This window comes from Rhinopithecus roxellana, chromosome 13 (genome assembly GCF_007565055.1).
Source record: "Rhinopithecus roxellana isolate Shanxi Qingling chromosome 13, ASM756505v1, whole genome shotgun sequence".
In the NCBI taxonomy this organism is placed as follows: domain Eukaryota; kingdom Metazoa; phylum Chordata; class Mammalia; order Primates; family Cercopithecidae; genus Rhinopithecus; species Rhinopithecus roxellana.
In genome coordinates this window covers 125,002,543-125,023,519 of record NC_044561.1, presented here as the reverse complement: position 1 = coordinate 125,023,519, position 20,977 = coordinate 125,002,543, and the positions used below count along the sequence as shown (strand labels likewise).

General features: G+C 43.3%; 1 protein-coding gene and 1 non-coding gene across 2 annotated transcripts in view; both read left to right on the top strand.

Moving 5' to 3' along the window:
* Positions 1 to 1,814: 1,814 nt before the first annotated feature.
* The window catches only part of RTF2 (replication termination factor 2), a 47,917-nt gene continuing 28,754 nt past the window's right edge, over positions 1,815 to 20,977 (top strand). Inside the window, exons 1-5 of the mRNA XM_010356689.2 lie at positions 1,815 to 1,992; positions 6,529 to 6,623; positions 8,236 to 8,329; positions 10,529 to 10,668; positions 17,614 to 17,692. Coding sequence (XP_010354991.1) covers positions 1,924 to 1,992; positions 6,529 to 6,623; positions 8,236 to 8,329; positions 10,529 to 10,668; positions 17,614 to 17,692 — 477 coding nt within the window. The 5' untranslated portion in view covers positions 1,815 to 1,923. The remainder of the gene's footprint in view (positions 1,993 to 6,528; positions 6,624 to 8,235; positions 8,330 to 10,528; positions 10,669 to 17,613; positions 17,693 to 20,977) is intronic.
* Positions 9,196 to 9,296, top strand: LOC115893087. The gene has a single exon (XR_004053042.1). It is a non-coding gene; the product is annotated as a small nucleolar RNA U13 (small nucleolar RNA).

The window sequence follows — 20,977 nt, the reverse complement described above, 5'->3', positions numbered from 1 at the left end:
AATGTATTCATATATTGAGTGTGTCAAAGACTTCTAGGCACTGATGATACAATGTGGAATAAAATGAAGTGCTGGCCGGGCTTGGTGGCTCATGCCTGGAATCCCAGCACTTTGGGAGGCCGAGGCAGGTGGACCACCTGAGGTCAGGAGTTTGAGACCTGCCTGGCCATCATGGTGAAGCCCCGTCTCTACTAAAAATACAAAAATTAGCCAGGCATGGTGGTGGACACCTGTAATCTCAGCAACTGGGGAGGTTGAAGCAGGAGAATCGCTTGATCCTGGGAGTTTGAGGTTGCAGCGAGCTGAGATCACATCACTGCACTCCAGTCTGGGCAACAGATCGAAACTGTCTCAAAAATAAAAAATAAATAAAATTAAATTAAAAAAACGAAATCCCTACCCTTATAGAGCTTACAGTTATTGTGGTTAGCATAGAAATAAATCATAAATCAATCAGAGACCAACTAATTAAAGGGATTTTTTTTAATTCCCATTAATCACAGTAACAAGTACCCCAAGCTGACATACAGCCCTTTAAGTTTTCACATCCACATATTTTCTGGGCAACTCTTCCCAACTAAAAAATATTTTCAGCGTTTTTGTTTCACATAGGTCAATAGGGTAACATCCAATCATAAAGATCTGCCTTCTTGGCAATGCAGAAATTTTCCCGTCATATAGATGTACAAATACATACACACACACACACATACGTACATATATATTAATGACAGAGTCATGCTCTGTTGCCTAGGCTGGAGTGCAGCGGCATGATCATAGCTCACTGCAACCTTGAATTCCTGGGCTCAGGCAATCCTTCCCCCCACCTCAGCCTACGGAGCCACTAGGACTACAAAAGCTTACCACAACGCCTGGCTAATTTTTCTAATTTTTCTTTCAAGATGGGGTCTCACCATGTTGTCCAGCCTGACCTGGAACTCCTGGGCTCAAGTGCTCCTCCCGTCTCGGCCTCCCAAAGTGCTACGATTATAGGCACTTTCCCATAATATTTATAATAATTAAAGGAACAAATAGATAGGCAATTGCCTAAGAGCCGACAGACAGTCATGGATTTTTAGCAAGGGATTTGTGTTCTTATAGATAAAATAAAGCCTGTCTCTTGGAATGGGCGTAACAACGTCACTGTATGTTTTATAAGAACTATTGTATCGTCTATTAATGATACTTGATTGTTAATAAAATTTTTTTAGCCTGGGCTTCAGGAAACCGTGAATGAAATACACACACACACAAACTGTATGCAAAATTTCACACACACGCCATCTACAATATGCATGGCAACACCAGAAAGTTCCAGGCCTCAGGGAGGGTCTTACTTCCTAGAATGTGCTGTAACATCACTTCACAGGATTTGTTGTGAGTGCTTGAGTCACAGTTGGCGCTCAATAAAGATGCGTTCTCCTTTTAAACACAAAAATGTCCATTGATAAGGCAGATTCCGTTCTTAGGCATCATTAATCGCAGAAACAAGAGGGCGGCCCTTTTTCTCCAGGCGCTCTCAGTCCAGGGATGTGCCCGCTCCGCAGCCACACAAGCTGTCGTGGGATAGGGTCAAAGAGGTCAAAGCGCTGTGGGTGCGCACGCGCCGCCCACGCCCTCGCTGCCCTCCCGGAGCGTGGGCGAGTGATTCCGACTGTGCAGCAGAAACCCAGGGTCTCACGGGAAAGAGGAAACCAGCCCGCGCCCAGCCTCCAAGCGACGCTCTCCATGACGACCGGCACTTGGCAACGGCCCCGCCCCGCCCCGCCCCGCTACGTGGGGACTAGCGTGCCGCCCCGCCCCGCTACGTCGCAACCAGCGTTTACGTCACGGCGGTGCGCCGGAAGTGGCTGAGGATTGCGCCAGAAATCCGGGAAGTGGCAGCTTTAGGATTTTTCTGCTGGCTCTGACTCCGGTCCTGCGATGGGTTGCGACGGGGGAACAATCCCCAAGAGGCATGAACTGGTGAAGGGGCCGAAGAAGGTTGAGAAGGTCAGTGATGTGGGCGGGCTGTTGGGGACCGGGGTTGGTGGGAATTTGACGACCCCAGGAAAGGAGAGGAAGTAAGAAGGGGGAGCCAGCGGGATTGCAGACCTAGCTGCGGTCTTTTATTCCATTCACAGGACTCAAAATTAACAACAGTATTAAGAGTGGACATTCAATGAATGCTGACTATTGCCATTCACTGGACAGTAATCTTAACAGGGGATGTCGCATGTAATTATCACAGTAGCCCTGTGGCTACATACTGTCATCCTCATTTTCAGACATGGAAGTTGAGGCGCAAGAGGAGAAAGTTGCAAAGCTAGTAAATGGCAGAGCTAGAATTTGAACCCTACCTGCGGCCAGTAGCAATAATACAAATACCTGGTGTATATTGAGTTTTGTATACACTAACTTCATTTGCTCAGAGAAGCCTTCCCAAACTGTTCCCTTACCGCATCCTTTTATAGACTGTCTTATCACCCTGCACACGGCTGTTCGTGGTTGATTTGTATCAGTCTTCCCCGCTAGATGGTAAGTTCTTGATAGCAGAGGCTACCCCCTTTTTTTCTCTGCAACTAGCATAGTTCCTGGCACAGTAAATATTCTGAATAAATAAATGAGTGAATAATCCCTAATCTCACAAGCAATGGAGGAAATTATAATAATTTCTTTGCTACTGACAGGAACACTGAGTCCAGGGATATTAAAGTGACTAAGATCACACAGCTGGTAGGTAGTGAAGCTAGGATTCCCGTCCACTTATTTGGGATTTCAAAGTTAGCACTAGTAATTACTTTTTAATGATAAAATATTTGTAAAGCACCTAGTGGAGTGCCTGGCACACGTGGAGACTTCATGTATTCTGATTCAGGAGCCGGAGAGTTTGTTTTAAAAGGTAAACGCTTTATGTCACTATTGTATTCGAAGCGTTCCAGTGACTGCCCATCACATTAAGAATAAAATCTCATCGGGCCCTGTGAGCAGACCCAGCCTGTGTTTCTGACCTTATCTTCTGTCCCTCTACACCTCTTTCATACTGTTGTAGCTAAACAGTCCTCTTGTTCTTCAACTTGGAGTGTGAATTCATCCATCTGAAATATTCTTCACTGAGACTGTCACATGATGAGTTTCTTTACTTCATTCAGTTCTTTACTCAAATGTTATCTGTCCACTGTAGCTGAAATGTGCCTCACTTCCAATATTGTCTCTTCTCTTCTTTACAGTGCCTACCACTGCGTTATTTGTTTATTGTCTCTTTCCCACGTAGACAGGAACCTTGGGTGTCCTGTCTGTAACCCCTACCATGTGTCTGCCACATAATAGACACCTAAAAAATATGTGTGAATATGAGAATGAATGAATACCCAAGAGGATGAAGTGTATCCTCTGATCATACCTACATTTAAACAGGCTAATGCTGGATAATTATCATTCATGAGTGCTTTTTTGGCTTTTACCAAAGAAGTGTTGAGCTCAGTTTTGTTTTCTTGTGCCCTGGGCTGAAAAAGAGTAGCTTAATGGAAGGCTTGACAAGAAACAGGTGTCGGAAGAGGGTAGAAAAGAAGGAAGAGCGATTCAAAAAAGCCAGAATGCCTAGGCAGGATGGATTTTTGTTGTCACTCTTCACACCACAAATGCTTAATAAGTGGTTACCATATATACGTTGTTGTAGGCCCCAGGGATATAGCAGTGAACAAGACAGAGTGTAGCCCTGGTGGAGCTTACATTTCAAATCAATATTGTGAAATCTGCCCTGGTTCTTAACGCAGAGCACCTAAATTCCTTGTAATTTCCTGGGTGACAGGATCATCTTTTGCTCTAATAAGGCAATTCTTGGTGGGCTCCTGGATGGGGGCTTGTCACCAGAAACACCAAACCAAGATTAGAAGCTTGGAACTTTCAACCCCACCTCACCCCCATCCTTTAGGGAAGAGGAGAGGAATTGGGCATGGAGTTAATAATCCATCATGCCTACATGGGGAGGTCTCCATAAAGAAGTTGAGGGTTTAGAGATGTTCTAGGTTGCCGACCGCATCCACATGCCAGGAGAGTTACTCACCCCAGCTCCATGGGGACAGCCCTGCACTTTGGACCCTTGCAGACTATACCCTATGTGCTTCTTTATCTTGCTGTTTATGTCCTTAAAATGTATTTGTAGTAAATCAGCCATGGTAACTGAACTGTTTTCCCACATCTGTGAGACACTAGCAGATTATCAAACCTGAGGAGGGATCGTGGTAGCCTTTGATTTATAGACAGAAGCACAGGTGACAACTTTTGAATTTGTGATTAGCATCTAAAGTCGGGGTAGGGGACAGTATTATGGGACTGAGCCCTTAACCTTTGGGATTTGAGGCCGTATCCAAATAGGTGGTATCAGAGTTGAGTTTAGTTGTGAGACACGTGGCTGCTATCAGAGAGTTGCTTGGTGTGGGGAAATCCCATACACTTTGTCAGAAGTGTTCTGGAAGTATTGAGTGTTGTGAGTGAAAATATAGAAAAAACACTTGTCTGGCCGGGCGCGGTGGCTCACGCCTGTAATCCCAGCACTTTGGGAGGCCGAGGTGGGCAGATCACAAGGTCAGGAGATCGAGACCATCCTGGCTAACACAGTGAAACCCTGTCTCTACTAAAAATACAAAAAATTAGCTGGGCGTGGTGGCGGGCGCTTGTAGTCCCAGCTTCTCAGGAGGCTGAGGCAGGAGAATGGCATGAACCCAGACTGGCGTGAACCCAGGAGGTGGAGCTTACAGTGAGCCGAGATAGCGCCACTGCACTCCAGCCTGGGCGACAGAGCGAGACTCCGTCTCAAAAAAAAAAAAAAAACCCAAAAACACTTGTCTTTCCAGTACAGATATGTAAAAACTTAAAAGATGAAAAACCCTAGAAAAGAAGAGAGACCCTGGTAAAGACATGTTTTACTGCTTTTTGGGGGGAACCAATTTTTAAAGGCCTGGATAAGGAGTGATTTGTCACTTTTCTCCCTGTCCCCAACTCTCTGAGGTGCTTTTTGAGTATAACCTAACCTCTTGGTGCCTCGCTTTCCTCATCTACAAAAGTGAAAATACGAACTCATACGGTTTTTCTGAGGATTAAAAAGTTAAGTCATGGAAACTGCTTAGCATGGTGCCTGGCACACAGTAAGCACTTAAGCAGTTTTTACTTTAAAAATTAAATTCAGAGGGCCAGGTGTGTCGGCTTACACCTCTAAACTCAGCACTTTGGGAGAGTGAGGCAGGAGGATCTCTTGAGCCTAGCAGTTGGAGAACAGCCTGGGCAACACAGGGAGACCTCTTAAGAAAAATAAAATAAAGTTAGCTGGGAATAGTGGCGCTTGCTTGTGGTCCTAGCTACTTGGGAGGCTAAGGGGGAGGATTGCTTGAGCCCAGGAAAATTGAGGCTGCAGCAAGCTGTGATTGTGCCACTGCAGCCCAGCCTGGGCAACAGAGCAAGACCCTGTCTCAAAAAATAAATTAATAAAATAAATTCAGCGGGATTGTTTTCGTTGTCTTTTTTTCTTTTCTCTTCCCTTTTTCTTCCAAATGTGCCGTCCTGTTACATTATTCAGGTTCGGCATTTGAAGACTGGTAAAGAGTGGTGCAGTCTAACAGTGAAGGGAAAACAGGAATGGGAAGGAGTGGGACATGGAATATGATGTATGTGGAAATGTCATTCGAGGGCCAGGGAGGGTCTTATGTCTGATTTTCATACTATGGATAAAGTTTGATGTATCCCTTAGTAAATAAGCCCCAAAACACTTATTTCTATTAAATTGAACATTTTATAAAGTATTATGTAGTCTTTGTTCTGAACTTTTTAAAAAAAAAAAGTTTGTTTTCTTAGTTCTTAAGTCTTTAAAATCTGCCACAACTGAGGGGCTTTCCCATTGTTAGAAATTAATCTAACACACTTTGTGTTTCTCTTCTGTATGGCCTCCCTCATTTATTATGAAGATTCAGATGTTAATATTTGTATGTGGCTTACATGAATAGTTTAATAATTTTATGTAAACTCTTTTTCTTTGTACATGTCATATGTAGATGGGCCTTTATTTGATGTAGTATTAATTACTTGTGACTTTTAAAATCCTGACTTCAGCCAGGCACAGTTGCTCATGCTTGTAATTCCAGCACTTTGGATGGCTGAGATGGGCGGATCAGTGGAGTCCAGGAGTTTGAGAGCAACATGGCAAAACCACGTCTCTACAAAAAATACGGAAATTAACCAGGCGTGGTGGTGTGCACCTATAGTCCCAGCTACTCCGGAGGCTGAGGTGGGAGGATTGCTTGAGTCCGGGAGGTGGAAGCTGCAGTGAGCGAAGATTGTGCCACTACACTCCAGCCTGGGCAACAGAGTGAGACCCCGTCTCAAAAGCAAACAAACAAAACAAAACCCAACTTCCTATGTCATTTTCATTATCTTTGATTTAAAAAAGAAAAATCATTACAGTGTGGTATTACTGAATATACTTTTATATGTAGAATTGTGAACCATGTATCTTTCAGAGATGAAAATTAATTGAATTTTTTTGTTTTTTATTAGGTCGACAAAGATGCTGAATTAGTAGCCCAATGGAACTATTGTACTCTAAGTCAGGAAATATTAAGACGACCAATAGTTGCCTGTGAACTTGGCAGGTATGGTTTTTACAGTTAGTGAAGATGAGTTTATGAAGTGATTTTGAGGAGAATTTTGATGTGTAAATGCAGCTTTCCCTTCCTCAAGCGTGAGTTATCCCAAGCAGATTTGTGAAGCATAGGCTGTCGTTCCCTGTCTCTGAACATAGTTCTGCACTCTTCTAGTCAGTTTGGTTTATTTAATCCATGGTTTGAAAAGTCAGGGGCCGGGCTGGGCGCAGTGGCTCACGCCTGTAATCCCACCACTTTGGGAGGCTGAGGAGGAAGGGTCACTTAAGTCCAGGAGTTCGAGACTAGTCTGGGCAATATAGTGAAACCACACCTCTACAAAAAAATAAAATTAGCCTGGCATGGTGGCATGTTCCTGTAGTCCCAGCTGTTCAGGAGGCTGAGGCAGGAGGAGCCTGTGAGTCTGGGAGGTTGAGGCTGTAGTAAGCTATAATTCCACTACTGTACTCCAGCCTGTGCAAGAGTGAGAACCTGTCTCAAAAAAAAAAAAAAAAAAAAAAAAAAAAAGCAAACTCAGGGGCCAATAGAAGATAAGTTACAAGCATAAACACATGAAGGAGCCATGCGAGGAATAGGAGAGAATGGCAGGGAATGGAGAATACTGGAGAGTCCATGTCCTGTTCAAAGCAGGAGCTGCCACTCAGTTCCAGCCAATTTTTATAGCTCAATGGTATGGGCCTAGTGATTCCACACCTTCTGGTTTTAATTTTTAAAGAAAAATAGGGGCCGGGCGCAGTGGCTCACGCCTGTAATCCCAGCACTTTGGGAGGCCGAGGCGGGCGGATCACAAGGTCAGGAGATCGAGACCACAGTGAAACCCTGTCTCTACTAAAAATACAAAAAATTAGCCAGGCGCAGTGGCGGGCGCCTGTAGTCCCAGCTACTCGGGAGGCTGAGGCAGGAGAATGGCGTGAACCCGGGAGACGGAGCTTGCAGTGAGCCGAGATCGCGCCACTGCACTCCAGCCCGGGCAACAGAGCGAGACTCCGTCTCAAAAAAAAAAAAAAAAGAAAAAGAAAAATAGGGAATGTGTACTTATACATTAAATTTCCCAATTAAAAAAATCCTTGTTCAGGTTACATTTAGCCTTCTGAATGCCAGTTTGCCACCTTGGATTTAAACTAATTTCTGACTGGACGCATTGGCTCATGCCTGTAATCCCAGCACTTTGGGAGGCTGAGGTAAGCGAATCACCTGAGGTCAGGAGTTTGAGACCAGCCTGGCCAATATGGTGAAACCCTGTATCGACTAAAAATACAAAAATCAGCCAGGCATGGTGGTGGGCGCCTGTAATCCCAGCTACTTGGGAGGCTGAGGCAGGAGAATTGCTTGAACTAGGGAGGCGGAGGTTGCAGTGAGCCGAAATTGCACTATTGCACTCCAGTCTGGGCGACAAGAGTGAAACTCTGTCTCAAATAAATAAATAAGTTCCTTCTTTGTATGCTCTGGAAATAGTTGAAACAGGGTTAAATTTACTTTTTAATAATTCAGGGCATTTCTCTTATCAAATGTAAATGACTTGGATTGTGGTCAGTTTATTCTTCCTCCTTTGGTTATTTGAAAGTTGCTTGTTGACATAATATTCTAATACTTACTATTGCAGACTTTATAACAAAGATGCCGTCATTGAGTTTCTCCTGGACAAATCTGCAGAAAAGGCTCTTGGGAAGGCAGCATCTCACATTAAAAGCATTAAGGTAACACTAGTGATTCTGAAGTGCTCTGAGGGTCTGAAAAGTGGCTGAGGTTTATTCTGTAGAATTTATACACGTTAAAGACTGAACTCAGAAATTTGGGATTCCATTCCCACCCGGCCATCTAATACACATATGATCTTGGGAGGTCACGTAAATCTCAAGCCACGAGTTCCACCGTGCGTACTTCCTTCATTATAAATCTATTGTGATTTCACCTGTGTGCTGTGCTTTGAAATTTTTGATGTTCTGTATTAATGTTGGGAGGCATTATTTTTGTAATTAAGATTCACCTACTTGGATTTTGGGTTTGGAAGGTACTTTTGTAGAATTAGAGAATTTTGTGGATCACTGTTAAATCATGTGGTTACCATCTGGTGATTAGAGGTTCTGATTGGCAGTTAAAGTTCTTCCATAAAAGTTGAAAAAACAAGTTTTTTTGATAAAGGAACTTTCTTGAGAGGACACAGCTTTTTAAATATAGTCAGTGGGAGAAAAGAAGGGTAGTGAAGAATTTGAGAACCATGAGGCTAGTCAAACCTTCATCTCACTGTAAATGACTTACTTGAGGCCACATGGCTAGTCAAGTACTTAAACCAGAACCAGATCCCTTAACTCCCAATCTAAGGCTATAGGTTCTGCCTTCCTTTTCTTTCTTTCGTATTATTATATTAGGCTTTTTGTTCAAATTCTTGGGATTGATTACAGGATATGTTCATTTCAGGCAAATTTGTAATTCTGAAATGTAGCTAATGATAGTGCTGTAGAAATTGTTCTGATTTTAGTGGTCTTTTACCTTGTGGAAGAGAATTTATTCCTGAAAAACCTGTGGTAGTATGAATCGTCTTACATCAAAAATGTGATGAACGATTCTTTAGTAGTTCGTAAGTGCTATGATTGGGTTTTCACTTGCATGTGTAAGATGTGCCTCCCTCAAACCTTGTGACATCAGCACATTACTCATCTGATGAGAAAAAAATTGCAGTTATTGAAATTAATTCTTACAGTTCTATACTTAAAATACATGTAATATTCAGTTTTATGTGGTTGAATCTTTAATGGAAAAAATCTCCAAGAAATTAGAACAGTAAAGAAAAAAAAGGATACAAATGAAACAGTGCTAATACATAAGATTGTCGTTACTGTCAATTGATAGTCCACAAATACTCGGAGCAGAGAACTCAGTGAGACACGTGCTAGTTCTCAGCCAGGAAGCTGCTGTATGAATGGTGATTTGCCTTTTGAGACACTCAGCTGCTCTCTAGAGTGTTGAAGTCAAAATGGCCTCATTAAATATGAAGAAGTGCCTTGAATGCGAAAATAGAGCTATTGTATCAAATTCTTTGTAAAGTTGGAAATTCTTGAAAACCGGAATAGCTGTGTCTTGGAGTATGACAGTATTTTCTGGCTAATATTCTGCCTTAGCTTTTAGGCCATGGCCTCAGATTTTACTGTCTATTCAGTGATTTATATATATATATTTTTTTGTTTTGCTTTTTTCAACAATTATATAAATATAGATGGTCGGTAACATGAAGCAGCCTCAGGAGAGAAAGCATTGCCGTTCTGGGTGGAACCCATGCAAAACTCTCTCTTAGTGGAGTAATTTTTTATGTGAGAAGGGACTTTTCCTTAAGTTAAAAAAATTTGTATGGTAGAAATAACTAATTTACTTGCTAGTCAGTGAATTGAAAAGATCTTGTTTTCTGTTTTCTTTTCTTTTTTTTTTTTTTTGAGATGGAGTTTCTCTCTTGTTGTCCAGGCTCGAGTGGAATGGCGCGATCTTGGCTCACTGCACCTCTGCCTCCTGGGTTTAAGTGATTCTCCTGCCTCAGCCTCTTGAGGAGCTGGGATTACAGGCATGCTCCACCATGCCTGGCTAATTTTGTATTTTTAGTAGAGAGAAGGGTTCTTCATGTTGGTCAGGCTGGTCTTGAACTCCCGACATCAGGTGATCTGCCCACCTCAGCCTCCCAAAGTGCTGGGATTACAGGCATGAGCCACCATGTCCCGGCCTTGTTTTCTGTTTTCTATTTATAGTTTAATATTATATCTGTGTTTCTTATGGACCAGAGGAAAGTAACTACGAGGAAGAGATTTTGATGGGAAGGGCTAGAATAACTATTTGTTGACTTAGGTGGTTAAGGCAAAGGATGATCTGTTTATCAAATGAATTGTTAAAATATTAATGGTTTTTCCCAGAATGTGACAGAGCTGAAGCTTTCTGATAATCCTGCCTGGGAAGGGGATAAAGGAAATACTAAAGGTGACAAGCATGATGACCTCCAGCGGGCACGTTTCATCTGCCCCGTTGTGGGCCTGGAGATGAATGGCCGACACAGGTTAGTGATGCATCTGGGACAGATGATGTGGGAGGCTGGAGGAATAATGCCAGTCTTGGTAGCAGTGGTGCCATAGCTTAGCAATCATGTGACTTTCTTTCTGGTGTCCTTGGTTTGGTAGCACCTTAGAGGAAGTGGTGCTCGGTCATGAGCACATTCATTTCCATCAGCCATTGCTACAGGACTTCCAGCAAGACCTAGCCTGGTCTATGGCCTTCTGTTCTTGAGGTAGGGAAACAAAACCTGAAGTGAAGTGGGATTCTGAAAAGTTCTCATGTGACACTTATGAAACCTGAGTTTAGTTCTTAGATCATCTTTTCCTGTGGGACAGAAAGCAAAGGGCAAATATTTCCCATCAAGCAAAGCCCATTTCCTTCTAGTTACTAATTTTTAATTTTTATTATGTTTTATAGTTTTATTTTTATCCTTTTTTTTTTTTTTTAGTAGAGATGAGATCTCACTTTGTTGCCCAGGCTGGTCTTGAGTTAACTGGCCTCAAGCGATCCTCCTGCCCAAGTACCCCAAGTGCTGGGATTGTAGGCGTAAGCCACCACGCCCAGCCACTAAGTTTTATTTTTGTAGAGATAGGGTCTCCCTATGTTGGCCAGGCCGGATTCAAATTCCTGGCCTTGAATGATCCTCCCAAAGCCCTGGGATAACATATGGGAGCCACTGCACTTGGTCACAAATGCTGAAAGTTATGCAGTAGCAGGCAGAGTTATGGAACCTGTGGTTAATCAGTCAACCAAAGGCTCAAAAAAATGTTAACTTACCTTGAATTTGTAACAGATTCCCTGGCTATAGCACGAGGAATCTTATGGTTGAGATTTTGTGTAGCAAATGTAAGCAACCTGTATATTTTCCTCTTTCAAAAATATGAAGAGTTGAGTGGGTTAGTACATGCTTTTTCATAGGATGTCTCACTAAGCAAAAGTGTTAAGCCCTTTCCCCCACTGTTGAGAAGTACAGGTATACCTCGGAGATATTGTGCGTTCTATTCCAGACCACCACTATAAAACAAATATTACTGTAAAGCAAGTCACAGAAAATTTTGGTTTCTTAGGACGTATAAAAGTTATCTTTAGCAGGGCACACTGGCTCCCACCTATAATCCCAGCACTTTGGGAGGCCAAGACAGGAGGATTGCTTGAGGCTAGGAGTTTGAGACCAGCCTGGATAACAAGGTGAGGCACTGTCTTTACAAAACAAAATTTCTTTTCAGTTAGCCAGCCGTGGTGGCATGCCCCTATAGAACTCGCTACTTGGGAGGCCAAGGCAGGAGGATTGCTTGAGCCCAGGAATTCAAGGCTACAGTGAGGTATGATCATGCCACTGCAGAGCCTGGGTGACAGAGCGAGACCCTGTCTCAAAAAAAAAAAAAAAAAAAAGATGTTTATACTCTAATCTTTTAAGTGTGCAATAGCATTATGTCAAAAAAAAAAGTACCTATCTTGATTAAAAATTATTGCTAAAGAATGCTAACAATCATCTGAACGTTCAGTGAGTCATCATCTTTGCCGGTGGAGCCTCGATGTTGCCTTGATGTCGATGGCTGCTAACTGATCAGGGTGGTGGTTGTTGAAGGTTAGCGTGGCTGTAGCAGTGTCTTACAGTAAGACAGCAATAGAATTTGCTGCATCGATTGACTCTGACTTTCATGAAAGATTTCTCTGTATGTAGGATGTGATGCTGTTTAATAGCATTTCACCCATAGTAGACCTTTCAAAATTGGAATCAATTCTCTCAAACGCTGCAACTGCTTTATCAATTAAGCTTATGTAATATTTCACATCTATCATGTCAACAATATTCACAGCATCTTCACCATGAGCAGACTCCATCTCAAGAAACCACTTTCTTTGCTCATCCATAAGAAGCAACTCCTCACCCATTTGGGTTTTATCATGAGATTGCAGCAATTCCATCATCTTCAGCCTCCATTTCTAACTCACTCTCTTTCTATTCTACCACACTTGCATTACTTCCTCCACTAAAGTCTTGAAACCCTCCAAGTCATCCATGGGGTGGAACCAGCTTCTTCCAGACACCTGTTAATGTTGATATTCTGCCCTCCTGTCATGAATCACAGTTGTTCTTTTTTTTTTTTTTTTTTTTTTTTTGAGATGGAGTCCGGCTCTGTTTCCCCGTCTGGAGTGCGGTGGCACAATCTCGGCTCACTGCAATCCCCACCTGCTGGGTTCAAGTAGTTCTCCTGCCTCAGCGTCCCAAGTTGCTGAGATTACAGGCACCCGCCACCACACCCGGCTAATGTTTGTATTTTTAGTAGAGATGGGGTTTCACCATGTTGGCCAGGCTGGTCTCAAACTCCTGACCTCAGATGATCTGCCTGCCTCAACCTCCCAAAGTGCTGGGATTATAGGCGTGAGCCACCACAGCCGGCCAAATACAGATGTTTTTAATGACATCTAGAATGGTGAATTCTTTGCAGAAGGTTTTCAATTTACTTTGCCCAGATCCATCAGAGGAATGGCAGAGGAAGGCTATGGCAGCTGTAGCCTTATGAAATATATTTTTAAATAATAAGACTTTAAAGTCAAATTTCCACCTTGATCCATGGGCTGCAGAATGGTGGTTGTGTTAGCAGCCATGAAAACAACTTTAATCTTGTACATTTCCATCAGAGCTCTTATGTGACTTAGGTGCATTGTCAATGAGCAGTGATATTTTGAAAGGGATCTTTTTTTTTTGAGCAGTAAGTCTCAACATTGGGCTTAAAATATTCCGTAAGCCATGTTATAGACAGATGTGCTGTCATTCAGGCTTGGTTCTTCCATTTCGAGAGCACAGGCAAAGCAGACTTAGCATCATTCTTAAGAGCCCTAGGGTTTTCAAACGGTAAATGAACGTTGGCTCAACTGAAAGTCACCAGGCACGTTAGACCTTAGCGAGAGTTGGCCTGTCCTTACGCTTTGGAGCGAGGCATTGACTTCTCCTTTTTAGCAGTAGAAGTCCTACGTAGCATCTTCTTTCAATACAGGCTATTTTATCTACACTGAAAATCTGTTGTCTAATGTACCCATCTTTTTTAATGATCTTAGCTAGATTTTCTGGAGAACTTGCTGCAGCTTCTCCATCAGCACTTGCTGCTTCATCTTGCACTTTTATGTTATGGAGACGGCTTCTTTCCCTAAACCTCATGAACCAATTTCTGCTAGTTTCCAGCTTTTCCTCTGCAGCTTCCTCACCTCTCTCAGCCTTCATAGAATTGAAGAGAGTCAGGGCCTTGTTCTGGATTAGGCTTTGGCTTAAGGATCTGTCACGGTGGCTAGTTTGATCTTCTGTCCAGGCCACTAACACTTTCTTCCTATCAGCAATATGGTTGTTTCACTTTCTTACCATTCCTGTGTTTATGGAGTGGCACTTTTAATTTCCTTCAAGAACTTTTCCTTTGTGTCCACAGCCTGGCTAAGTGTTTGGTTCAAGAGGCTGGCTTTTGGCCTATCTTGTACCTGCCTTCCTCACTAACCTTAATCATTTCTAGCTTTTGATTTAAAGTGAGATACGTGTAACTCTTCCTTTTATTTGGACACTTAAAAGCCATGGTAGGGTTCTCAGTTGACCTAATTTCAATATTGTTGTGTCACAGGGTATAGGAAGAACTGAGAAGGAGAGAGTGGGGGGATGGCCAGTTCATGGAGCAGTCAGAACACACACATTTATTAATTGAGTTCACCATCTTTTATGGGTGTGGTTCCTGGCACCCCAAACAATTACAAAAGTAACCTCAAATGTCACTGAGCACAGATCACCATAGCAGATGTAGTAATCATGAAAACATTTGAAATATTTGAGAATTACCAAAATGTAACACAGAGGCATGACATAAGCACATGCTGCTGGGAAGATGCTGACAGATCTGCTGGATGCAGGATTGCCATGAACCTTTAGTCTAAAATAATCACAGTATCTGCAAAGCGCAATGAAACAAGGTATGCCTGTATCCTTAATAGCTGGTAGTCCAGACTTTCCTCTGGAATCTTCTATCAAACACATGACATATTGAAAGGTAGCATTTTTTAATACTTTCATTCAGGAAAGGGGTGGGGCAAAGCATCTCGAATAAGTAAAAACGGTTTTATTGAACCAGCAGTATTTAATCTTGAGCATTCTGGCCCATTGGTGTCCATTTATTTAACAGGGGTACGTGGACACCCTCTTAGTGTGCCAAGGAATGTTGCATGTGGCAGACTCTGCCAGGGCAACTAACTGTCCTGTTCTGAAATGGAACAACTAGGGGCTTCATGAATTTGGAGAGTACAGATTAGGGCCCAGGACCTTTTGCTTTAAAATACTACACTCTTCTTCAAATAATCTGAATTTAAACCATTTAGGGCTCTCTTTAAACCACCATTGGGGTCAAGTAGGACATATTCTGGGGAACCAGACTCATTTACCTAACCATGTCCCACTTCTGTGTGTGTGTGTGCACGCGTGCGCGCATGTATATATACACACACACATGTTTGTATTTGAGGTGAAAGTCACATAACATTGGCCATTTTAAAGTCTGCGTTTCAGTGGCATTTAGCACACTCACAGTGTTGTACAGTCACTGCCTCTATCTGGTTCCAGAACATTTTTATCACCCCAAAAGGAAAACCCTCTGTCCACTACATAGGTACTCCTCATTTCCAGTCTGTTTCTGTCTCAGTGGATTTACCTCTTCTGGATATTTCGTATGCATAGGATCATACAATATGTAACCTTTCGTGTTTGGCTTCCCACTTGTTTTTAAGAAAACTGTAGCTCACCCCGGAAGAGGAACTTAGCAGAAACCAGCTCCACAATGGGGTCTCGAGTAGGAGTCCCCTGCAGCCTGTTGCTCTGATTGTGGCTTCCTCTGTTGTTTCTCCTTTGGTTTGCTGGTCAGTCTCTTCTCCTTTTTCTCTTACCCAGTGAATTGAGCTTTGCTTATTTTGACTTTGTCCATCTGTTATTGATAAGAGCCTCCACACTTAAAATTGATGATTGGCTTAGTTTGTATATGGTCATCCCTTGCTATATGTGGGAGACTGGTTCGCAGATCCCCTGTGGATACCAAAATCCATGGATGCTCAGGTCTCTGATATAAAATGGTACAGTATTTGCATATAACCTACACACATCCTCCTGTATACTTTAAATCAACTCTACATTACTTATAATACCTAATACAATGTAAATGCTGTGTAAATCGTTGTTATACTGTATTGTTTGAGGAATAATGGTAAGAAAAAGGTCTGTGCACATTCAGTACAAATGCATTCAGTTTTCCTCCCAAAGATTTTTGATCCGGGTTCGTTGAATTCACAGATGCGGTACGCGTGGGTAGAGAGGACCAGCTGTATTTAGTAAAGTTTGTATAATGAAGATTTAAATATATAGAAAAGTAGAAATAAACTGTTACTGTAATAAAAACATTGGGCCTTTGTAAAAAGAAAAATAGCTTCCTAATTAATATTCTGTAAGTATCTATAAAATAGGATTTTAAAAATTCTAAACAACATTCAGTGAATTTAGTGCAGTGTTATGAACTGGATTTTGGTTAGGCCGATCTGCATCTGCTATAATCCCTGGGAAATTAGAGAAAATTTGTCCTGTGGCATTTTTCAAGGAATGCCTAAAGTGAAATGTGGAAGTGCTTTATGCTGCTCTCCAGCCATGGTGGTGGCATTATTTGTTGTTTGATGTTTAATGCCCCCCTCCCCCTCACCACACACCCATATCCACGCTTCTCCACGCCTCTGCATATAGACGTAGAAATCAACATGTATTCTTCCCAAACCATCATGGGGTCACATGATATGTTTTTAATAACATCTTTTTTCCTTCTACCCTGTCTACCTTGGACATATTTTCGTGACCTTGAGTACAGATTTACCTTCTTTTTAATAGCTGTTTGGGTGTTTATAATTTATTTGACCATTTCCCTACTGAGGAACATGGAGGTGACTTCCTTCCTTTCCTTTTTACCTTGCTATACTACACAACTTCCTAAACACACATTTGTATGTTTGCACACTTGTGGGCATGTTTCTGTAGGAGAAATTCTTAAAAGTCACACTTTATTTGGTACTGCCAAATTGGCTTCATGAAGTATTGTACTGTGTTGTATCCACCTGACAACAAATGTGCCTGTGTCCTCAGTTTCCCACTGGATACTTTCAGTCTCTTTTCTTTTTTTCTTTTTTTTTTTTTAAAGAGACAGAATCTGTCCCTGTTACCTAGGCTGGAGTGCAGTGGCACTATCATAGCTCAGGCCATCCTCCCACCTCAGCCTCCCTAGTAGCTGGGACTGCAGGAGCCCACCACCACACTTGGCTAAGTTTTTAAAAAGTTTTTTTTAAAGATAGATTCTCAGTGTGTTGCCCAGGCTCATCTCAGACTCCTGGCCTCCCGTGATGCTCCCACGTTTGGCCTCCCAAAGTGCTGGAATTTACAAGTGTGAGCCACTGTGCCCAGCCAGTAATCTTGAATTACTGCCCGATAGATAAAAAATTGATATGTCATGGTTTTAAAAGGCATTTCTTTTAACATTTGAGGTTAAGAATCCTTTGGTCTTTATATATTTTTTGTGTGAACTGCATGTTGGTCCTCTTTGGCCATTTTTCTATTATGATGTTGGACTGTTGCTGTCTAAGACCTTTTTGAATATTCACAAAATAAGCTCTGAATCTTATATTTATTGAAAATATTTCCTCCCTGAGTTCCTGTTCTTTTGACTTTTTATGGTTGTGGTTTCAGTTTTGATGTTTTTTTTATTTTGGATATAACTGATTTTTCTTTTTTTTCTGGCCCTTTTCTATGAGAACATACTGATTTTTTTTAATGGAGTGAAAGGTAACTATTTTAATCTTTGTGGGTCGTGGCCTTTGTATCAACCGAATAAATGTGAGTTGATCATGTGATTAATACAGTCATTTCCCCACTGGGTTATTTCTCCAGGTTCTGCTTCCTTCGGTGCTGCGGCTGTGTGTTTTCTGAGAGAGCCTTGAAAGAGATAAAAGCGGAAGTTTGCCACACGGTGAGTTCCTGACATGTACCATTTGTTCCTTCTCCGTAGCTGAGGAAATCAGATGGTTTAGGGTTCTTTCCCTCCACTTGTTCTTTCTGAAATCAGCTCTCATAAGTTGCTTTTCTGCTTCCATGGCTCTTGGTTGCTAGAAGTACAGACCCCAGTGACCTCTTATCACCTGGCCACTGCCTGCCAGTCCGGGTCAGACCACAGGAGGGCTGTTTCCTGAACGTGCTGCTGCCTCAGTTTCCTCTAGTGGACCTGCTGTCCTGGAGGGCCTGCTCCCCGTGAGCCTCAGTTCTATAGTTCTTACTTGTTCTGTGACTCCCTGGTGCTAAACCTCCTTCCATTCCCCAAGCACCTGGTTATCTCACTCCTCCCATCGTCATGTAGTTGCATATGTGTGTGTCTGTTTCCCCACCGGACTTAGTTTTCGAGGGTAGGAAACGAGGCTTGTTCATTTCTTTATCCGCAGGGCTTATTCTCTCCAGGGCATGTAGCATGCCCTCAGTAAATACTCGCGTGGTTGGCAAGTAACTAGACATGAGAGCTAGCCTCAGCTCACGTGGAGGAAATACTGATGCTTTGCTTTAATGGCGCTGCTGCAGCTGAAGCCAGAGTGTGTGTGTATCTTGGGTGTGCTGTTGACCCATCGAAAGCGTGCTGCTTCGTTCAATGTCATGGATGCCAGCAGCTTCTGACTGTGTTTTGCCTGTATCAACCCTGTTTGTATTTCATTCCCCTCCCCACTGTGTTATTGCTCCCTGTGGTGAAAGCCAGCAGCTTCACTGAGTGACGGTTAGGGGCCAGCGCCTCTTCTAGGCACTGATCTGTGGGATAGCATGCTGAAGAAGATCCATGAAGGCCCTTGCCCTCCTGCGTCCCACTTCCTGATTGGAGAGAGAGACACTCAGCTAGATGAGCAAAGCAGACTCGATTGTGACCGATGCTAGGAAGGAAAGACATGAGGCCATGTGTTGGAGGGAGAGAGGCTGGCATAGTGGTGGTTGGCAGAGGCATCTCTGGAGGTTTGAGCTGAGACCCACAGGGCACAAGGGAGCCAGCTGCGCACAGCTTGAGTAGCAGCCTCTTAGGCAGCAGGAACAGCATGTGCAAAAGCTCAGAAGTAACAGAGGACTTTGCGAGTTCAGGGAACAGAAAGTGTGAGAATGGAGGGCCAGCGAGGGGAATAGATGAGATTGAAGAGTTAGGCAGGAGTTGTCTCATGCAGGGCCTGGGGGCCACATTGGGGCTTACGGATTTTATTCTAAGAGCAGCAGGAAGCCAGAAGGCAGCTTTAAGCCAGATGGGATGTGCATTAGTTTTATTGTAAAAATCCTAGCTGTGGAGGAGGACACTGGGTGGCTCCCGTTGTCTAGGCCCAGAGGCAGGCAGAGGTGAGTGGGGAAGAGGTCAGTGCGGGCGGTGAGTTGTGTCCACTTTGGGGTGACTGTGAATAAAGGCTTCTTAGAATGAGGAGTCTGTCTTATTAAGCTTTCTTTTAAGAAAAGAAATTCAGGCCGGGCGCGGTGGCTCAAGCCTGTAATCCCAGCACTTTGGGAGGCCAAGATGGGTGGATCACGAGGTCAGGAGATCGAGACCATCCTGGTCTACACGGTGAAACGCCGTCTCTACTAAAAAATACAAAAAAAAAAACTAGCCGGGCGACGAGGCGGGCGCCTGTAGTCCCAGCTACTCGGGAGGCTGAGGCAGGAGAATGGCGTAAACCCGGGAGGCGGAGCTTGCCAAGTGAGCCGAGATTGCGCCACTGCACTCCAGCCTGGGCGACAGAGCTAGACTCCGTCTCAAAAAAAAAAAAAAAAAAAGGAAAAGAAATTCAAAGAAGACATTTGGGAATCGGTTGATATTCAGCCAGAAGTATTTATTTATTTATTTATTTATTTATTTATTTATTTTTTTTTTTTTTTTTTTTTTTTTTTTTTTTTTTGAGACAAGAGTCTGGCCCTGTCGCCCGGGCTGGAGTGCAGTGGCCGGATCTCAGCTCACTGCAAGCTCCGCCTCCCGGGTTCACGCCATTCTCCTGCCCCAGCCTCCGGAGTAGCTGGGACCACAGGCGCCGCCACCTCGCCCGGCTAGTTTTTTGTATTTTTAGTAGAGACGGGGTTTCACCGTGTTAGCCAGGATGGTCTCGATCTCCTGACCTCGTGATCCGCCCGTCTCGGCCTCCCAAAGTGCTGGGATTACAGGCGTGAGCCACCGCGCCCGGCCTCAGAAGTATTTATTATGTCTCCCATATTAAGATGATGGCATAGATTCCAAGGGAAAGTAAGATGTGGATGACACGGTTCCTGCGCTTAGGGAGATTGCGGTCCTGCAGGAATCATAAGTTATAGGAAACATCATGCTCTACTTTGCTTTTTGAGGCCAGGTACCAAATAGATGGTAAAGATACTGGCATTAAGGGGCCAGAGAACCTTCTTTAGTCTGCTGGTGAGAAATGGCTTTATAAAGGGAGGGGCATTTGTTCTGGGCCTCAAAGGAAGAGCATGGTTATTGGTTGCACTCCCAGGGATGGAGAGATTGCTGGTGGTAGCGGTGCTGCCCTGGGGAGGTGCACAGCCAGGCACAGGGTGTCTCTGTAAGGCGTTGTCTGGCAGGACAGTGACACCCATTTTGCTATCCTTTAGACCTTCTGCTTGCTTTGAGGAGAAATTCTCCCTTTGATCCTCATATGTTTGTGACACTCTCTTGACTGCCTAAGAAAGTAGACTTTAAGCTCAGAGCTTTGGCAGGCAGGATCTAACAAAACTGTTCAGTATTCTCTGCATTTTTATGGTAACTTATATTATGGCAAAGAGTACTGTTTTTATATATTTATCCTAGGAATATAAAGTTAACCGTTAGGTTGGGCATGGTGGCTCACACCTGTAATCCCAACACTTTGGGAGGCCAAGGCGGGTGGATCACCTGAGGTCAGGAGTGCAAGACCAGCCTGGCCAACATAGCAAAACCCCGTCTCTCCTAAAAATACAAAAATTAGCTGGGTGTGGTGGCACACGCCTGTAATCCTGGGTGCTTGGGAGGCTGAGGCAGGAGAATTGCTTGAACCTGAGAGGCGGAGGTTACAGTGAGCCAAGATCGTGCCACTGCACTCCAGCCTGGGCGACAGAGTGAGACTCCATCTCAAAATAATAATAATAATAATAAAGTTAATGGTTAAAATTAACTACAAACAGTGGGTAGATTTAAATAAAAAAAAAAAAAACAGTTAGCAGGGGAATGCCTGAAGTTTGCAAAACACTGTTGTAAATCCTGCCGGGACTGTGATTGGTT